A 19476-nucleotide genomic window follows, 5' to 3' on the forward strand; every position below is an offset into this window, starting at 1 on the left:
TAATTGTTTTCATTTGTTTTCTTAGTATTGTTTTACAAAATAATTATATAAATATGAATAATGACTAAAAATAAAGAATTACATATAAAAGTTATTTTTAAAAACATAAAAAATAGATTAAAAATATTTTAAGTTCCTAAACAAACATTTGTTCAATAAAATATTAAAGAATGGTTTCAAAAATTGTTCTAAAAAACTGTTATTTAGAACTGATTTCGAGATCGATTACCAAAAGAGGGCCTTAGTTTGTAATTTGGCTTGAGCTTACACCAAAAAATTCACTCCAACCCCATTTCTAATGTGTTCAATTAGTCTAATAATTCAACTGATTTGAAGTTTATTGCAAACTGAATGGGATAAAATCAGATTGGATTGGACTGAGACAGATGATTTTTATATTTAAGTTGAAATCAAATTGATTTTTCTTGATAGGTAAGAGCTTAAGCAAGAGAACAAAAGGTAAAAGTGAGGTATGCCTAGAATCAGAAACAGAGCATACTGAACACAAACGAGAGTCATCAAACTCACCCAACAAAAAATAATGTTCATGGCAACAAGCTAATCCTCTCTGGAATTGAGAAAAGAACTCTTGGTGGCTCTGCTACCTTTCAGTGATGGACCTGTTTGTAACTGAAGTTGATAATGAAGGTGCGAATTTCCATTGGAGCAAGTTCCACCACTAGCTTTTCTGGGTGGACAGGTTCTCCCCTCAACACTGTGGATTTTTTTTCAGCAGAGCCTTCTACTTTCCAAACCAGTCTCTTCTTCTCCATTTCTGCCTTTTCTTGGTTAGCAGATAAGGACATCTCTGTTATTTTGATTATCTGAATGCATGGAAAGTCAGACACTATAAGAACAATTGGATGGTTTATTGTAAAGAGACTGAACTATTGTTCTGCACTTACTGCTTTTACATACCTTCTTTTCTGGGAAAACTTTTTTCAGTTCTACACTTGCCATGACTGAGAGATCCTTGTCCTCCCCAATCTTGTATTTCAAACACCAAACCGAAGTAAGAGTTTCAGAAAAATATGGTTGGAATTGTGTTTTTCATGTATCCAGTAAGCATATAGACAATGTCTTGTTTCAGTGACTTTGAAAGTAATTTAGTCAGAAAAAATTGATCCCATGATGGTTGAGAAGTTCCTTGACATGAAAGCAAATTTACTAAGAAAAATAGAAAAGAAAGAAAAATGGTTTTCAGAAAAATGTACAAAAAAGAGCTTGAAAATATTTCATATCAGAAAAAATGTAGTGCAACTGGAAGACATTTATCTGAGAGAGGGATTGAACGAAACTTCAAAGCAGGTAAACTCGAGAAGGGCAACAAATTTTTTCAAGGAAAAATTCAAGAAACAAACCAAATACCTCGTATAAGTGTGCCAACCTGAGGAGAACTTTTCCTTCATCCAGTTCCTGCAAATTTCAAAACAAAAATTTAAGTAGGAAGCAAAAGTCCCTCCATCTTCATTAGGCACTTCTTTGGAATATTACAAAGAAGTAAAGATCTACATATAGAATCCTTCCAGTAACAGTCTCCATTTGAGAGTGAAGAGTTTAGCTTCACAAGGGCAGCTGGTATTTTCAATCCCCTTTTTAATGAAAGAAGGCATACAAGATGCAACAGATAAACACTTCTTTAACAAGGCTGAGAGATAAATACCTGAAGGGTTATCATTGCTATATTATCTGGTAACATATAGGAGGGATCCATCCCCAAAAAGGAGGGTAAATGAGAGTTTGCCCAATTATCTCCATCCTGCAAAAAGGCAGTCAATCACCTCTGAGTTGTGGGTTCACTTTCACCATTAATAAATATACTTTAAGGTTTCTGCTTCACCTGCTCAGAGAAGGCTAATAGGAGAGGAGAATATATCTCTTGGCCATATGATCGACGCCATTTAGCACCCTCTCCTAAAGGATCAATTCTGAGATAATACTTTCCCTGAATCTGTGAAGAGTATGTTGTTAAGCAAGTCAGATGTGGGTGCTGAAAAATGCTTGCTTCATGGGGACTAAGAATGAAAAGATTTATATCCCGAATGTGAAATGGGCTAACAGAGAAGGATGCACAAAAGTACAGTTTTTATGCAATAATTAGAATCAAAATCCCAGTTGGTGAATAAAGAGTCATCTGATATATGCTTACGGTTAGTCCTTCACATTTATCAACAACACACACTGTCTCATCTAGTCCCTCTCTAACTCCTTTGTCATCCTCCGTAACCAGCCTCCTATACAACAGAGGAAATCCATATTATTTATCCCAAAATCATTTGATATGAAGGAAATAAAGAATATGATAATTCAGATAAAGTTAAAAAAGACAAGCAGTGAAGAGGGAGAAACAAACCTATGGAGCATTAGCTCCAACTGCCCATCTGCAATGCTGGATCCTCCCACAGGTCGATCAACCAAGACTGACAGCTCTGTCCTGTTGTCTTTTGTGTAAATTCCCAGATTAATCTGAAAGAAAAACGAATTAGATTTTGAAATATTATGTCCATAGAGACCGATTTCAACAATATAGATTTAAAATAAAAAGAGAAGAATCAAATGTTCAAAAGAACAACATCCAATAATTGTGATTGAGAAGGGAATATACCGGGTAATAATTTCCTGCAATAGGTTGATTCACTTCAAGGTCCCAGTCACTTCTATAATCTCGAATCTGTCAATACAGTAATTTCTTTATAATGTGGCATACAAACTGATTTTACATGTTTCTAGCAATACATTGAAATCGTGCAACATACCCTTTTAATGAAATCACGTCCATTAGAATCTGTATAAAATGTTTTGTTGCTCTTCATGGTTGTTGTAATCCTAGTTACAACCTCTTTGCCTATCATATCATCAATAGGAATAGATCCAACCTGAAATTTTATTGATAAATAAACTCTTAAATATCCTGCTAACTATTCTTGCTGCTATATGTTCACAAGGGGCTAGATGTAATGAACTTACAGTAAACTCAACTTCAGCATGCTCTTTATCCCTGTACAGTCTGGTGATCTGTTCATGAATACAATGGCAACCAAAAGCATGGTTCATGAATGAATTCTACTTTCGTAAATGACAGAACAGAGATTTTTTATTTTCAGGACTTAACAGGCATAAGTTCTAAATTTATTTTTGAGATATGGCCTAAGCTTGAATGATAAAGTTCTCTTATAATAAACAGTAAAAAATAAATGAAGGATTTCAGTGTTCATGCAAAAAGGCAAATCACCTGATATATCCATGAATTGATTCTGTGATGTACTTCATCCAATAATGATCCTCGAAGAACAGTAAAAGAAACCTGAAATTTCTAGCAACACCTCTTTAATTTCCAATATCATTAGTTTCAAATCATGCATAAGTTATATGTAAGTTATGTAACTCAGAAGGCTATGTACCTGCCCTTCAGATTTTATGGGATGTGTACCATTAGGACGGAAGATGTATGCTCCAGAGGGCTGCCACATTATATAAAAATGCGTTTTTTTGCATCAGTAAAAATAATGCACTAAAAGAAAGCCGGGCCTGAGAGATGAAGCAAACAGATACAATAAAAACATCTGGAGAAAAGGTTTAGTTACCTGAAAAACCTCAGTTCCATCAGTGGGAGAAATGAAAGGCTCGGTTCCATCATTTGCAGAGTAAAAACTGTATGATTGCTCCAAGAATGCTTTAATCTTAAATTGCAAACTTATATCAAGTTAGATTCACATAATATATTGAGCCTATAGATGGAAAAGAAAGTAATATGACTAAACATTTTCAGGAAAATTACTTATCAGAAGTATGCAGATTGATATGAAGAAACTTGTAAAGAGATATAAAGACATCATAAATTGGAAATAAATGAAGTACAAACAAAATAACATACCGAGTTTCTAACATTAGCATAATTAGTAAGTTTTCCTTCATTTCCAGAATAATTAAGTTTCAAATTTCCCGGTCCTACTTCAATTGTCTTATTTTGGCTCCTCTCTGACCTGTAAAATGTTTGCCTGACTGAAGCAGAAGCTGCAGCCAGAAAGGAGCACAAAAAGAACATACAACTTTGTGTCAATACCCCAGAGGAAGGATCAAACTTGATGGTTTTTCTACTGTCCATGAGTGTTTTCGAGCTATGGAAAAGTAATATGATTAACCTGATGATTTTGCGCCTGAGACAATGTAAGTGCTGAAGCCAAGAGGTGGTACAGATGCTGAAAATGCAAGCCAATACTTGGGGGCCACACTTGGGGATTTGCCCAGATAAGCCATAGTAGAAAAGCTTCTTATGCCAAGAGAAGCATTGGCTATAGGTAGAAGCTGTGACTCTATTTCTTTTCCACTAGGGTCCTTAACAGTGACATTCCCATTGATCACCTGTAGATGATGTACGAAAATTCACAAGAAACAAGGTTAACATATATATGATTTAATTTTAAGGCACGCATATTGCTTCCTGTAGGTTATATGAGACCATTGAGTTGCTTCAAAGGCGCATATATCTCAATGATTTTTCATTTTTTTTTAAGTGATAGTGCATTAGCTAAAAGATGACAGCAACCAAGTATTAGAAGTACTCACAGGAATTCTAATTACATCATCTCTTTTCCATCCCAGAGAATTGTACACAACAACAACCTGCATAGAGAACACAGCGTAAGGCGATCTATTTTGAGTGGAATAAAACTGCTATTCCTAAATTAATGCAAAACAAACAAGAGGAGTTTCTTTTGTACCTACCAGGTTTTTCCCTCGAGACAGATCTATTTCTGATGGGGGACAGTAACTTATATTCATGAGTGGACACTGAAAAATAATACAGGACAAGAAAAGGAAAATGGGGTTAAAAACAAATAAAGAATCAGCATTCCAGATTTTATCAGAAAAAAAATACGAAAAAAAAAGAAGAAAAAAAAGCTAGCTAATGCCAAGAACAATGGCCATGACTTCTACTAAGGACAAAATTGACCCTTTTCTCATGGATGATAGATGTATGGGCATGCAGGTTACTTGAAATATAAAGTATAAACAACTGTGTTATCTTTTGCCTGTTGAAACTTAGTCGCGGGGTTCCTGCATCCAGTTTTTGATGCTGACTCTACCATGCAAGCAAGTGAAGTTGCAACTAACTCTTCAGCCTGCAGCAGATATTAAATCAATGGAAACATTTTAATTTTGGAACAAGGAAAGAAACTAGTAACAACATATTGGAACATCCATATCAAATCAAGACCTCCTTGTAGCCTATTGACAGTCGTTTTGCGTAATCATCAGCCACATGCTGCTGCTCTGTGCCAGTAACCGCATCATGATGCTGAGCAATCGCCAAAGCATCAGCTAGAGTGTCAGTCTTTGGACCTGTTTTACTCCTCCCCTTGAAAAATTCCAATTGCCTTGCTGCCTGATTATATATTAGTGTAATGAGCATCAACAGATTTGAAATTCTGCTATCCATAAAAGCAGAAGGCATTCACATGAGACATACCAAATAGTATCCACTTAACATTCTTATATAGCCTTTGAGGGCTGGTCGACTCGTGAAATATCCTGTCCAGTAAGTGTTGAGAGTATTTGCATATCTGATATATGAATAAAACAAGTCACAAGCATAGGTCAAAGGGGAATGATTCTGATACCAATTTTCAATTTTAAAGTTTTCCAACTTACGGAAAGAAATCATCAGTTTTGAGTGGCCAGGACTCATTTGCTGCATATTTTGCATCAGTGTAAATTGATGGGGTTGAGTACAAGGCATTGACTCTTCCATCCTGCAAGGATTCCAAATTCACATTTCCATCAACAGGGAAAACTACAAATTACATAGAAAATTGAATAAAATGAGATGAAATCATAAGCAGATTCATGCTCATATGGATAGCCAAATTGAAATTAAAAAGAGATGCTCTAAAATGATTGGATTTAGCTACATGCTAAAGAAAGCATTTACATTGGCTTAAAAGAGCACTAACTTGATTAACATAATGGATAAGCTTGTCCATTTGCCGGAACCATGTGGTTGCATATTGATACATGAAATCCATCCCCATGGTCCACATTATATGATTTGTGCGAGTTATGTTAGCCTGAAAAGCAGACAATAAAGAAAATTTCCGGTAAGCCTCAATAGATAGATTCTTCTTTGCAAATAAAATCCAAGCTAATCACACTAGAGTATAATAAAAAAAAAACTTAAAACTCAAACAAGGCAGCCCTTTTTCAAATTCATCAAGATCTTAATTTTGAATTTACATTTGGAGCAGCATTTAGGATATTCATGATTTAGATAAAGATAAGAAAAGCTTAGTAGTTATTTGGCTTCCCTTAAATCAGAACCAAATACCTTCATCATACACTGATACACAGCCTGTAACAATAGCACTCTACTTACTTGTGAGATTGCAGCAGATACAAAGTCGTTAACACGCTCTTGGACATTGTAGTCAAATAAGTTGATGTCATCCTTCGATTAAGAACAGAAACATTAAATTCCATTTAGGAAGTAGGAAATGTGGAAGAGCCTTTTACTGGTATTTGATTAAGGATTTACCTGGACAATAGGGGAGCCGTAGTTAATTTCAAAGTTGAAACCAGTTGGAGGTGCATAGCTCTCTGGGAACACACTAGCAAAGATCTGCAAAAAGGTTAAATTATTTAATGTTCTAGACATTGGGTGCTAAAATAACTCTTTTTGAGCAATCCATTGTTATTTCCCATTACAAAATCCTAAACAATTACAAACCACTTGAATCAATCACCTGTGCTGATGAACCAAAACTCTTAGAGCCCTGCCAGACAACCTCAAGACTCTTCTCTTTTTTCCGTTTAGCTACGTCTTGGTAGTCGATTCGCCAAAAGAAAAGAGAATCGAATCCAACCTACACCAGAAAACAGGCTTGTTTTCACATTACTTTTGGACAAATGTGCCTAAGAAAGCAGTCTAAAATTAGTACTCAGATTCTCTTGAGGCAAATTCTCCTCATTAATCATCCACTGACAGACGAAGAAAAAAGGATGAATATGCGGATTCATTCAGGAGTGAAAATAGGTGAGAAGCCATACCTCTGCTCCCAACAGATAAGCCTGCACTGCAGAATGGCCAAAGGGATCAATTTGCCAACCAATTCTGGGAGTCACACCGAACTCATCTTTGATAAACCGATGCCCAAGGGTTGTCTGATCAATCATGTCAATGTAATTTGTGGCAGCCTCATCATGCATGCACATACCCCCATTTCTGCACCCCCAGAATTTGAAAATCACAACCCAAATGACGAACACAATATAAAATCTCAATTTCCCTTTTCACAAACCAATCCATACTAAAGAAAAAATGGCAAAAATTTAAAGCTTAAATTCAAGATCATCAACTGGAATAGTTCCTTGTAATACCCAATATTTGAAATTAGCATTCTCAGTAATTAAATAGAACAAAGAGTTTGTATTATCTCCTACATGAACTCTAGTTGACCCGAGCTGACAAGCTGCTTGACTATATTCTGGACTATCTTGCTCTGGTCTCTCCACCAACGCTGGAAAAATGCCTGTATGATCAGTAGAACACATGTCAATTTCCAAGTCTGAAATGAAAGAGAAAACTAAACCCTCAGTTCGAATGCCTGTATGATCAGTACAATCTTATAGTGTTAGGCAATGAACCAATGATATATACAAATTAGCTTAAATTTCAATCCAATTTTCTGCAAGAAAACGGAAAAAGATGAAGAGGAGAAAAGAGAAAGAAATGGGTGCCTGTTCAACATAGATGAATCTCCGGTTCTTATTAGCCAGAAGTGCTGGAATCAAAGAATCCAGTATATTCTCAACACACCCTTCATCAGCAGTATAGTTTGAACCCACGTAGTACTGATCAACAGTCTTCCTCCATCCCACATCATTGTGCGTGTGAGGAACCAAATGAACATTGAGCTTCCCGGGAACAACGCTCTGCCCAGTTTTGTAGACCATGAACTTTGATTCTGCAACTAAAGCACAAGATAAAAATAGAACCAGTGAACACAGTCTGAAAGGGGTCATAGCCATGGGCATCTGGTGAGAATGGCAGACTAGGAGCTCAAAGTATTTGTATATATGATCGCCATGAATGGTTTGTCTTTTACTGTTTTTTTTTTCGGTTTTGGGCATTCAAAAAAGTCTTCTTTCCACCAATTTTTTCCAGGCAGTTTCGAGTGTGACTCGGAGCTTTGACATGATGAATTGAAGTGTGAATATGGTGGGTCTAACAGAAATTTCCAAAGACTAGAATCCAGGAATGCGTGTTTCTTGGGATACATTGACTCCAGGGCTTCTGCTTAACCAACAACGACTCTGTTTCTCCTTGGCTTGGCCTTGGAAAACCCATTTTCCTCTTGCATGTAGGGCGGCTTCTCATGTTTGTTTTCCTGTTTCATGGTTGAAAAAGTAAGAATTTTCAGAGAATAATGGAAGAAGGTGCAGAGAAAGATTGCCTTCAATTTTGCTTGGACCATAACCAAAAATTTCATGTCTTTCTCTTAGGTTATAGCCTACTGGGATATCTTGATGGATGTTAATCATGTCCCCATAAAATCATTCGAACAGAAGGTGCAATTACATTGTAAGACCCCCAATTTTGTTCTCAAAGCATACTACATGTATGCTCACACGTTTTGACTTTGTGAGAGCCAATACTTTCTTTCTTGATGTTCCAAAGTAACACTAGTTACTTTCATTTTGTTTCCTTGCTAACATAAAATAGGTAAATGAGTTGTGATAACAGCTCCTACACGTTATTCTGAAGGCCTCTGATCCCTTAGGTGGAGTCTTAAGATCGATGTTTTGAAAATGTAGGTGGCTCCAATCAATCAATCATTCAAATCAACCATTATGAACAACTCAGCTATCATTTGACCAAAACACTGATGCACTTTCCCACCATGTGGCCAGAAGTTACGCCCAAGCCCATCACCATCATTCAGCTACCGTGGGATTAGATGTATGGATTCGAACCATGGAGACTCGCGGTTGACGAAAGGAGAAAAGGGAACCGGAACCACTGCCCCGGGCGGGTTTTGTAGGTAGCCGTGCCGCGGGGGATGGGTTTTAATTTTAATTAAATGGGTTTGAAAGGAATTTATTTATTTTTTAAAAATTGGGGATAGATTGTTGGACAAAAACAAGACTAAACAATAGCAAGGAAAAAAATAGAGCTCTTTAACTCTAAAAAACAGAGCTTCACCATACCAAAGAAAATGCTTCTAGATATTTTTATTGCAGTCCTTAATTCCACTACAGCAAACATTTCTATTTATAAAAAAAACAAAGAGGACACAATCTGTCCCACTACACCACTAACACTTGACCCACTACACCCACTACACCCACTAACTTGATTTTAGCAACAAGCTCCTTATTTGACTAACTCAACCATAAGAATAGGAATATGCCAACAGCCACTTTGAATCAGTCTTCAACACTCCCCCTTGATTCAAAGTTGCAAACTCCAAGCTTGCTTCTGAAGTAGACATGCTTGTCTCTAGATAAAGCTTTTGTCAGCACATCCGCTACCTGCTCATTGGTGTTACAATACTGCAAAACAACTTTACCTTCAACCATAAGATCTCTTATGAAATGAACCCGAATATCAACATGTTTTGTCCTTCCATGGTAGGCTGGATTCTTGGTCATTGCTATGGCAGCTTTGTTGTCACAGTAAATTACAGTTGGCTCCTCATGTTCTTGATTAATATCAGCAAGAATTCGCCTCAACCACACTGCCTAGCATGCGGATGAGGTTGCAGCTGTATACTCAGCTTTAGAAGAGGACAAGGCTGTCACTGCTTGCTTCTTTGAACTCCAACAGACTGCACCTGACCCAAGAGAAAACATATAGCCTGAAGTGATTTTTCTATCCTCTAAGCACCCTGCCCAATCACTATCAGTGTAGCCAACCAATTTGAACTCTTGAACATGACCATACCATATCCTGAAATCATATGTTCCAGCAATGTATCGCAACAATCTCTTTGCAGCTCCAAGATGTTGCTTCGAAGGACAATGCATAAATCTGGAGATCACCCCAATTGCAAAAGCTATATCTGGTCGTGTATGTGTCAGATAAATGAGGCCTCCAACCAGACTTCTAAACCTCCTAGCATCAGCTCTTTCAGTGCCATCTTCAGCCTGCAACTTCTCATTTGAATTCATAGGAGTAGCTACTACTTTGCAATTTAACATATTGAACTTCTTAAGCAAATCAACAGCATACTTTCTTTGTGAAACAAAGACTCCATCCTCTACTTGTTTTACCTCTAAACCAAGAAAGAAATGCAACAGCCCTAGGTCTGACATCTCAAACTTCTTCTTCATACAGGCTTTAAACTCATTAATAAGAGAAGAGGATGAACCCATATAGATCATGTCATCTACATAAAGACAAATAATAAGAAGATCATTTTTACCTTGCCTTTTCAGGTAAAGATTTGGCTCACTCTTGCTCCTTTCAAAGCCATTCTCAACAAAGTAAGAATCTATCTTACTGTACCATGCTCGTGGGGCTTGTTTCAACCCATAAAGGGCCTTCTTTAATCTATACACGTGTTCTTCTTTATCAGGAATTATGAAGCCTTCAGGCTGAGATACATACACCTCCTCTACTAGCTCTCCATTAAGAAAAGCAGACTTGACATCAAACTGATAAACACACCAATGCATATGAGCAGCTAAGGCTAATAAGGTCCTTACTGTTTCAAACCGTGCAACTGGTGAGAATGTGTCATCATAATCAACTCCATGTTGCTGTGCATAGCCCTTTGCCACTAACCGTGCCTTGTGCTTTTGTATACTACCATCTGCTAAGTACTTGGTTCTGAAAACCCATTTAACACCTATCACATTCTTGTCTTCAGGAAGCTCCACCAGTTCCCAAGTCTCATTCTTCTCAATGGCAGCTATCTCTTCTTTCATAGCACTGCACCATTCTTCCTTCTCCACTGCTTCTTCAAAGGTTGTTGGATCAGCTACAAACAAGACTTGTGTAGTCTCATAGATGTCCCTTAAAGATCTGAATTTCCTTGGTAGGGTTTCCTCTGAAGATTGTGAAGAACTGCTGCTACTCAAATTTGGGGAACTAGGTGAATGAGAGGGAGTTGGACTTGCTGGAATCTGAACAGAAGGCTGCTGATCTTCACTCTGTGCCATTTCACTTTCACTTGAAATCTCCACAAGAGCACCGTCTTCACTTACACGCCAAGTCCAGCTAGCTTTTTCATCAAACACCACATTCCTGCTAACAATTATCTTACCACTAACAGGGTTATATAGCTTATATCCTTTTGATTGAGAGCAATAACCAATAAAGATGCACTTTACTGATTTTTCATCAAGCTTACTACGGTTATGTGAGTCAATCAACGTATAGGCAACACTACCAAAAACCTTTAAATGGCTTACCCAAGGTTTCCTCCCATACCAAGCTTCATATGGAGTTCTATTCAACACTGCCTTGGTTTGAGAAATATTCAGCAAGTATACAGTTGTAGCAACTCCTTCTGCCCAAAAATGGTTTGAAAGGTTCTTGGCCTTCATCATGCTTCTAGCCATCTCAACCACCGTTCTATTCTTCCTCTCAGCCACACCGTTTTGCTCTGGTGAATAAAGAGTAGTCAGCTCTCTATGCAAGCCTTCCTCTTCACAAAATACTTTAAAATCATTTGATAAGAACTCTCCACCTCTGTCAGTCCACAGCACCTTAATGCACTTGCCACTCTGCTTTTCTACAAATGCTTTGAACTTCTTGAAGGTCTCAAAAGTCTATGCCTTTGATTGAAGAAAATACATCCAACTCATCCTGCTATGATCATCTGTAAACAACAAAAAATATCTACTGCCACCAAATGAAGCAGTTTGCATAGGACCACATAGATCAGCATGTATAATCTCAAGACAACTAGATGCCCTCCTTGACCTTCCCTTAGGGAATGGTTTCTTGCTTTGTTTCCCATAAATACAGCCCTCACACACATTCACCGAGTCAATTTTAGGTAGTTCAAACACCATTTCCTTTTTACTTAGTAACTTCAACCCTTTGACATTTAGATGACCATACCTTAAGTGCCACAGATTAGACTCACTAGTCTCTTTAACAACAAGAGCATGCTTTTCTATACTTGACACTTCAAGAGGAAACAACTTGTTTGCGGCCATACTAACATCAACTATTATTTGATCAAACTTTTTATCTTTGATCACACAAGTAGCACCATCAAACAAAATGGAGTATCCACTAACCATAAGTTGTCCCACACTTAACAAGTTTTGAGTCAAACTAGGAATAAAGTACACATTGTAAAGGAGCTTTACATTACCATGACCATTGTTTACTGCCACGGTCCCCTTGCCTTCCACTTGCACTTGTTTGTCATCACCAAGTTTCACCTTCAACTTGTGTGATTCATCCAGCTCCTTAAAGAGTGACTTTATCCCTGTCATGTGGTTAGAACATCCACTATCCAAAAACCAAATATTGTTGGAAGATATTACCTCTTCATTATAGGCCATGAACAACTTGACTTGATCTTCCTCTTGCTCGACATAGTTAGCTTGTTTTTCTTGCCTTTCTTTCTTCCAACATTTAGCTTGAACATGTCCAAACCGCTTGCAGTAGTAGCACTGGATATTACTCTTGTTTATGCTATTCTCAGTTGACTGCCTTTGGTCACCTTGTGCATCACCTCAGCCTCTGCCACGACTACCTCTTCCATGAGCACCTCCTCTGCCACATCCTCTACCAGTAGCTTCTCTACTTCCATTCTTCTGATCTGATGTCTTCCCCTTCGTGTAAAATGCCTTTTCTTCATTCTTCTCCTCTGTTCTGGACAGCCTCACTTCATGAGATTGCAAGGATCCCATGAGCTCATCAAATGAATAGGTTGACAGATCCTTAGACTCCTCAATGGTTGCAACTACATGATCAAACTTAGGCGTTAAACTCCTTAACACCTTTGCTACGACAGTTTGATCGAGAATATCTTCACCATACGACCTCATTTGATTAACTATAGCAGCAACTCTTGACAAAAAATCTTGCATTGACTCTCCATTTTTCATGTGCAAGGTTTCAAAGTCACAGCGCAAGGACTGGAGCTTCACCGTGATCACTTTAGAGGAACCCTGAAATGCAGTTTTCAAGGTTGTCCACGCCTCTTTTGCTGTGGTTGCTACTGCAATCTTTGAGAAGATTGATTCATGTACAGCCTGTTGAATAAAGAACAATGCCTTGGAGTCCTTCTTCGTATTTTCTTTCAACCTAGCTTCTTCGTCCGGATAAGGATAGCCATTTTCAACCAAGTCCCACAGATCTTGAGACTTGAATAAAGTCTTCATTTTGATGCTCCAAAACTCATAGCACTCACCTTTGAAAATGGGAATTGCTGGTTGAGACACACTCACCATACTGCCGTTGGTTGTTGCCATTATTCGCCCAGTTTAGAAGGAACCTGGTTGCTCTGATACCAAAAATTGTTGGACAAAAACAAGACTAAACAATAGCAAGGAAAAAAATAGAGCTCTTTAACTCTAAAAAACAGAGCTTCACCAGACCAAAGAAAATGCTTCTAGATATTTTTATTGCAGTCCTTAATTCCACTACAGCAAACATTTCTATTTATAAAAAAAAACAAAGAGGACACAATCTGCCTCACTACACCACTAACACTTGACCCACTACACCCACTAACTTGATTTTAGCAACAAGCTCCTTATTTGACTAACTCAACCATAAGAATAGGAATATGCCAACAGCCACTTTGAATCAGTCTTCAACATAGATTTGGGTATTGTCTTTCTGACCCACCCCATCTCATTGTATATAAAATTAATTTTTTTAATTAAAATAATTTAAATTTAAATTTTCTATTTTTAATATAAATAATAATAAAACATTTTTTAATAAAGTAAATTATAAAAAATAAAATAATTTAATTATTTATAAAATATATTTATTTTAATATAATTTAAAATTTTTAATGTAATTTTTTTATAAAAAAAAGTAAAATAGGGTGAGGTGGGATTTTTCGTTACTACACCGTCTTGTTTAATTTTTTAAATGGAATGAGGATGAGAATTATTTTGAATAAACGGAACGGGATTGGGATGGGGCAAGCTATCCTGAACACATCTCGTTGTTATTCCTATACTATAGTATGTCACTCCTTTGACGCATAACATAGTAATGTTTATATATTATTGCCCTTTTTGTAATTTTATCTTTTAAAAAATTTAAATAAAAATATATATTTAATTATTTACCATCAAGTTTATTCTTATAATTAATTGAGATAATAAATTTAAAATTTTTTAAATAATAAAATATATAGATAAACTTAAATATTACATTTTTTTTTCATCAATTCAATCACTGATCCAACCATTGAATAAGCTTAAGATGCTAGCGCAAAACAAGTAGTTAATGAGGAGCTCCACCCAAATGATCATCATTAAGTAGGATTGTTTGAATTCCCTTAAATTTCCTTGCATGAGATGAAAACAATCAAAAGCTATGGAGTAGCTTACAAAAGGATACTGGGTACAAGATGCTTGCTATGTAATATCTAATCATCTTATGGCTAACAAGTAACAATCAATTATCTCTTAAGCTTTGATTGCTTTTGCAACTCATTAAAACAATCAATCAATTATTGTTAGCATCGATCAATTATCCATGTAAATGATTAATTATATTGAGATCGAACAAACCCTCTCTTAAGTTTTGATTGTTTTTGTAATTCATCGAAATAATCAATCAATTCTTATTAAAGTTTGTTTGGTAATGATTTTAGAAAACGTTTTTAATATTTTTAATACGTTAAAATTTTTATTATTCAAATATTAAAAATTTTATAAACTTTTTTTAAAATCACTCTTAACAACTATAATTTTCTTTACATAGCATAGAGAATACTTCCAGAAAACACCATAAGCAGCACTTTGATTTTAATATGATGAGATGCCCTGCAGTGCAATATATTGAATTTTCTTATTAAATAAATTAATATACAGTAGATTATCTTGTGCTTAAAAGTTAAAACACTCGATGAAGCTGCTTTGCTTTAGAATATTTACGAGGATCGAAGACAGATACCAGAATTCTGCTTTCAGAATGCGAAGAATTTGTTTCTTTTAATCAATTTTTCCTTTTCCAAAAGGAAAAATAGTTGTTGACCACAGAAATCCGGCCGTTGAGCCAGGTTTCATCCTAGCCGAGCCGAGCCGATCACCTGGCAAACTTGGGGTTTTACTGGTTTAGCCGCACCGCTCCGGTATCCCATTTTCCCTTCCCGTCGGCGGTCCTCCTTCTCCGCTTCTCCGTTCTCACTCAATTTTCAACCCATTTTCTAATCTGATCTTTAATTTCTCTAAACTCCAACCAAGATTCAAACCCTTGGGTCCAGATCTTCAGAGCTTAGCGGCTTCTTCATTTTCCCAAGAGGATCGAAAACAGAGGTGAATTCTTGATATAATCAATTTCTATTATTTCTTATATTTTATTTCCAGGTTTTTTTTTTTGGAATTTTAATATTGCTTTCCGAAAATTTTCTTACAGATTCTCTATGCTGATTTCTATCATTTATTTATTTTTGTCGAAATTTCATTTGGAATTTTAATATTGCTTTCCGAAAAGGCTGCAAATTGCAATATTCTCGAATCTTACCAGTCTGGTCAGCAAATATAAGTGTCTAGGAGCATCGCGCCTATTGATCCAAAATCTCCATCCTGCTTCCAGGGCAACGGCAGGTGAATTCTTGATCCCATGAGTTCTTCATCCTTCATTGATTTTCTTCTGCGGATATATCTTACTTATGAATTGGTTTTGGGTATTGCCCATATGGCTTATAAACTACGCTTACCATGTGTTTGAAGAAATTCCTGAAAGGTGGTTTCATGCCCAACTTTTATCTTTTTATTTATTTGTCTGTAAATGCTTTTAAATCGTTTTAAAAAAATCATCATCATGTTGCAGGTTTTCTTGACTCGAAGGTTTCATTTATCCCCTCGACGCACAAAAAATTCCAAAGAAAAAAAATGGATGCTCATATGGCATCAAATCTAAATGTAATGTTTGGACAAAATAGAAGGAAAGAAAATAAAAGATAGATTTAAAGTTCAAGATTCTTGGAATTCATCTCATTTAAATTTTCTTTTTGAATATAAAAATACATCATTTTTTTTATTAGATTTATCCAGACTTAAAAAAAAAAAATAAAAAATTCTTTTATCAATACTTTCCTGAACCAGACATGGGATAAATATCCTGCGGATTCCAGTTTCCCTAGAAACCACTCGCTGTTTAGATTTCTATGAAAACCCAATTCGTCTTCTTCTTCTCTCTGTTCTTTATCTCTTCAGTGATCTGGGCAAGGACAAGGCTGCAATCTTATCAGTCATTTCAACACCAGTACATTTAGTGAAATGGAATAGTCCAGGTACCATACAACCCAGTGGAGTGTGAGGTAAAGGATAGCGGAGGGAAAGGAAAATTGAGAAAATGAAAACTGGGTTTGTGCTCAAAAACTTTTCTAGCATGCTAATTTGATCTTTTTATTTTATTTTATGTAATTGATGAATTATGAAGATGTATAGAATTTTGAATAATTTTCACTTTATTCTATTTTCAGTTATATCTTCTATCGGAACTTCATGTGAGAAATTCTGATTCTAGCTAATTTTGTTTCATTTCCCTAGCAATTACCAAGATTCAAATGTTTTGAGTGTTTGTTCAAGAATTTACATCTTAGGGTAGCTAAAGGATTTCTTTGAAAAGTTGAGAATTTGGTTCCTTTAGTACTGAGGTTAGGTCTTTAGTTGGGTAGTTTGTAGGGGAGAGAGGAGATTATCTTTGAAATGAGGATTATCATTTGAAAGTGGGTGATTAATAGAGAATGAGAAAAATCCGTGCCAATCTTAAAGTGTTGATGATGGATGTTGAGATAGAAAAAAATTGAGAAAAATGGTAAATGTGTAACTTTAATATTTTTGTTAACACAATTACCCCCTAAATAGTTATGATTTTTCTTTCATTGCTATTATATAGTTTTAGGAGCAAAGTCTCAGCAGCCCTATGGTTGAGTGGTGTTTGGTATAGTTTATTCAAAACTTCATGTTCAAGATTTACGTGTTCTCTTATAAGAGTTCTATGAAACACTATTGATGCTCTACCAATAGTCACACTTACCAATTTTCACGTGTTTGTAAGTTCCCATGCATGCCTAATCTAGATACTGCATATCTAAGAAGTGCAATATGGATTTTTTTCTTATGTTTAATGGTTTAATGTGTGAAATTTTTAGGATTGGTGGTTAAATTTTGTTAGTGTGTGGGAATGTTTATTTAATGGCAAAGGCTTCAATGGTTTGTTGTTCTAAGGAGCATTAATGTTTTAGGTTTTTAGGTTTTCTTTTAATGGCAAATCTTATTATTTGCCTATCCAAGAAAGGAGGGGAAGGTTGGGGGGGGGGGGAGCACGGAGGTGTGGGGTGTTGGGGGTTCTTTTTCTTACAAAGTGATATTAATAATGAGCCAATTTATTGTATCAAGTTATGAATGGATTAGCAGGAGTTATTTGGACTGGATATTGTATGGATTGCTAGATCAAAAGGTTAATTGGTTGGACTAGGTTTTGAGGTGATTTGATTTAGGGTGTTGGATATTGCTCTGTTATTAAATAATCCTGTGCTTTGGATTTAGGTTCTTCATAGATGGTGCTGTAGTCTCTCTCTCTCTCCCTCACAAAATGTCAACAATTTTTAAATTGGATAGTTTAAAGGATTATTGATTCCCACTGGTGGATGGAGCTCCTTTATTCCTATTCCTTAAAAATGAAAAAATAAAATATCATATGCACGTCTGAGCTAGAGTGGGTATGCTCTCTCTTTTGACACCCTTATAATATTTTAAGCTTTCTTAATTATTTCTCTGGAGGCAAATATTCGTTTACTTATCCTGTTGATATCTCTGTTTGCCTGTAAACATCTTAGTAAGCTTTGTTTGTTAATTTCATATATATATTTTTTCCACTGATTTCTTTTCATGGACTATTTTCCTTCATATTGCAGTTTTCACCAACATCTAGTTGTGAAAGTTTAATATAAGAAGGGGATTTCTGCTTTCATCTGCATGTGAGACTTCATTCTCTGGTATTTCGTTAAATTTGATAAGACTTTTCTGAAAAGTATATAAATATACATGTAGACAAAGAGAAAGATCAAGAAAAAGTATTGTGAGGCTCCTCAGATTCTCCATACCATGCTTAAGGTCCCGGATCATCAGGTTGCAGGCCATCATGCCCGTGATGGAAAGCTTGGTCCACTCATAGATGACTCAGGGCGCTTCTACAAGCCTCTCCAGGGTGATGAGCGTGGCTCCAAAGAGGTGGCCTTCTACACATCATTCTCTTCCAATGCTAGGATTCCAGATCACATCCGTAGATTCTTCCCCATCTTTTATGGCACTCAGCTTTTAGAGGCATCTGATGGATCAGGCTTGTATCCCCACCTTGTTTTGCAAGATGTTGTTTCAGGTTGCCACAACCCATGCATCATAGACGTTAAGATTGGCTCCAGAACATGGTATCTGCAAGCATCTGAGGATTATATCCAAAGATCCCTTAAGAAGGATAGAGAAACCACAACCCTATCATTGGGTTTTCGGATATCTGGATTGCAGATATATGACAGCAAAGAGTCTGGATTCTGGAGGCCAGAGAAAAAGCTTGTCCTAGGCTTTACAGCAGATGACGTTAGGGTAGTTCTTAGGAAGTTTGTTTCTTCTAACTCCCCCACAGATTCAGATTCAGAGCTGGATTGTTCATTTGCATCAGCTGTGTATGGTGGTTCTACTGGGATTTTGGCACAACTGCTGGAGCTCAAAGCGTGGTTTGAGGATCAAACCATTTTCCATTTCTTTTCTTGTTCGATTCTTATCATGTATGATAAGGAGGCGATATTGAAAGGAATGAGTTCTGGTGCAGAAATCAAGCTCATCGATTTCGCACATGTTGTGGAAGGGGAAGGTGTGATTGACCATAACTTCTTGGGTGGGCTCTGCTCTTTGATAAAGATGATCTCAGAGATACTTACCAGTCCAGATGAGAACCCAAACATAACTTGCTTGCAGGACTATGAAAAGAACCACTCTTATTTGGAGAATGGTACCACTGAATAAACAGAATGCTCTGATAGGCGAGCCTTTGGGCCCGTCTTTTTTTTTTTGAAAGAATGGTACTAGTGAATAAACAGAATTGCTCTAATTGACGAGTCTTCTGGCCTCTCTACTTACACTGCTCATCCGGGGATTGTGTATCAGGGAAAACCAGAGCTTACTTTATGTTTTGGCATGGACCATTTTTCTGCTGAATGGTATTTGATTCCATTATTTCTGTTGATGTAGATGACTTGTTGAAGAAGTTCTAATTCCATACAAATGAAAATCTACATTTTCAATTTGCTTGTTTAACCATGT

At 36.4% G+C, this 19476-nt stretch overlaps 2 protein-coding genes across 8 annotated transcripts; one reads left to right on the forward strand and one right to left on the reverse strand.

Moving 5' to 3' along the window:
- Nucleotides 1-390: 390 nt before the first annotated feature.
- On the reverse strand, nt 391-9053 carry LOC100252482 (alpha-mannosidase). Its single transcript, XM_010665336.3, has 28 exons — nt 7735-9053; nt 7438-7526; nt 7045-7219; nt 6741-6860; nt 6533-6616; nt 6374-6445; nt 5955-6068; nt 5653-5753; nt 5471-5564; nt 5219-5386; nt 5034-5123; nt 4726-4791; nt 4567-4623; nt 4143-4362; nt 3875-4014; nt 3585-3680; nt 3402-3461; nt 3233-3304; nt 2968-3015; nt 2757-2876; nt 2606-2671; nt 2354-2466; nt 2150-2234; nt 1841-1951; nt 1664-1759; nt 1369-1416; nt 919-987; nt 391-824 (listed from the first exon to the last, which is right to left on the reverse strand). The coding sequence occupies exons 1-28, from the start codon at nt 8125-8127 to the stop codon at nt 609-611; spliced, it is 3183 nt and encodes a 1060-aa protein (XP_010663638.1). The 5' UTR covers nt 8128-9053; the 3' UTR covers nt 391-608.
- A 5884-nt stretch (nt 9054-14937) lies between these two features.
- On the forward strand, nt 14938-19470 carry LOC100250912 (inositol polyphosphate multikinase beta). 7 transcript variants are annotated; one of them, XM_019226605.2, is made up of 4 exons: nt 15564-15753; nt 15980-16515; nt 18072-18134; nt 18208-19470. In XM_019226605.2, the coding sequence occupies exon 4, from the start codon at nt 18262-18264 to the stop codon at nt 19177-19179; it is 918 nt and encodes a 305-aa protein (XP_019082150.1). In that variant the 5' UTR covers nt 15564-15753; nt 15980-16515; nt 18072-18134; nt 18208-18261; the 3' UTR covers nt 19180-19470. The 7 variants fall into 7 exon arrangements, with proteins under 7 accessions (XP_019082152.1, XP_019082153.1, XP_019082150.1 ...); XM_019226606.2 differs by having other exon boundaries at nt 18072-19470; XM_059734049.1 differs by having other exon boundaries at nt 16366-16515; nt 18072-19470.
- The last annotated feature ends 6 nt before the right edge of the window (nt 19471-19476 follow it).

The sequence above is a fragment of the Vitis vinifera genome, chromosome 17 (assembly GCF_030704535.1).
Source record: "Vitis vinifera cultivar Pinot Noir 40024 chromosome 17, ASM3070453v1".
Lineage (NCBI taxonomy): Eukaryota > Viridiplantae > Streptophyta > Magnoliopsida > Vitales > Vitaceae > Vitis > Vitis vinifera.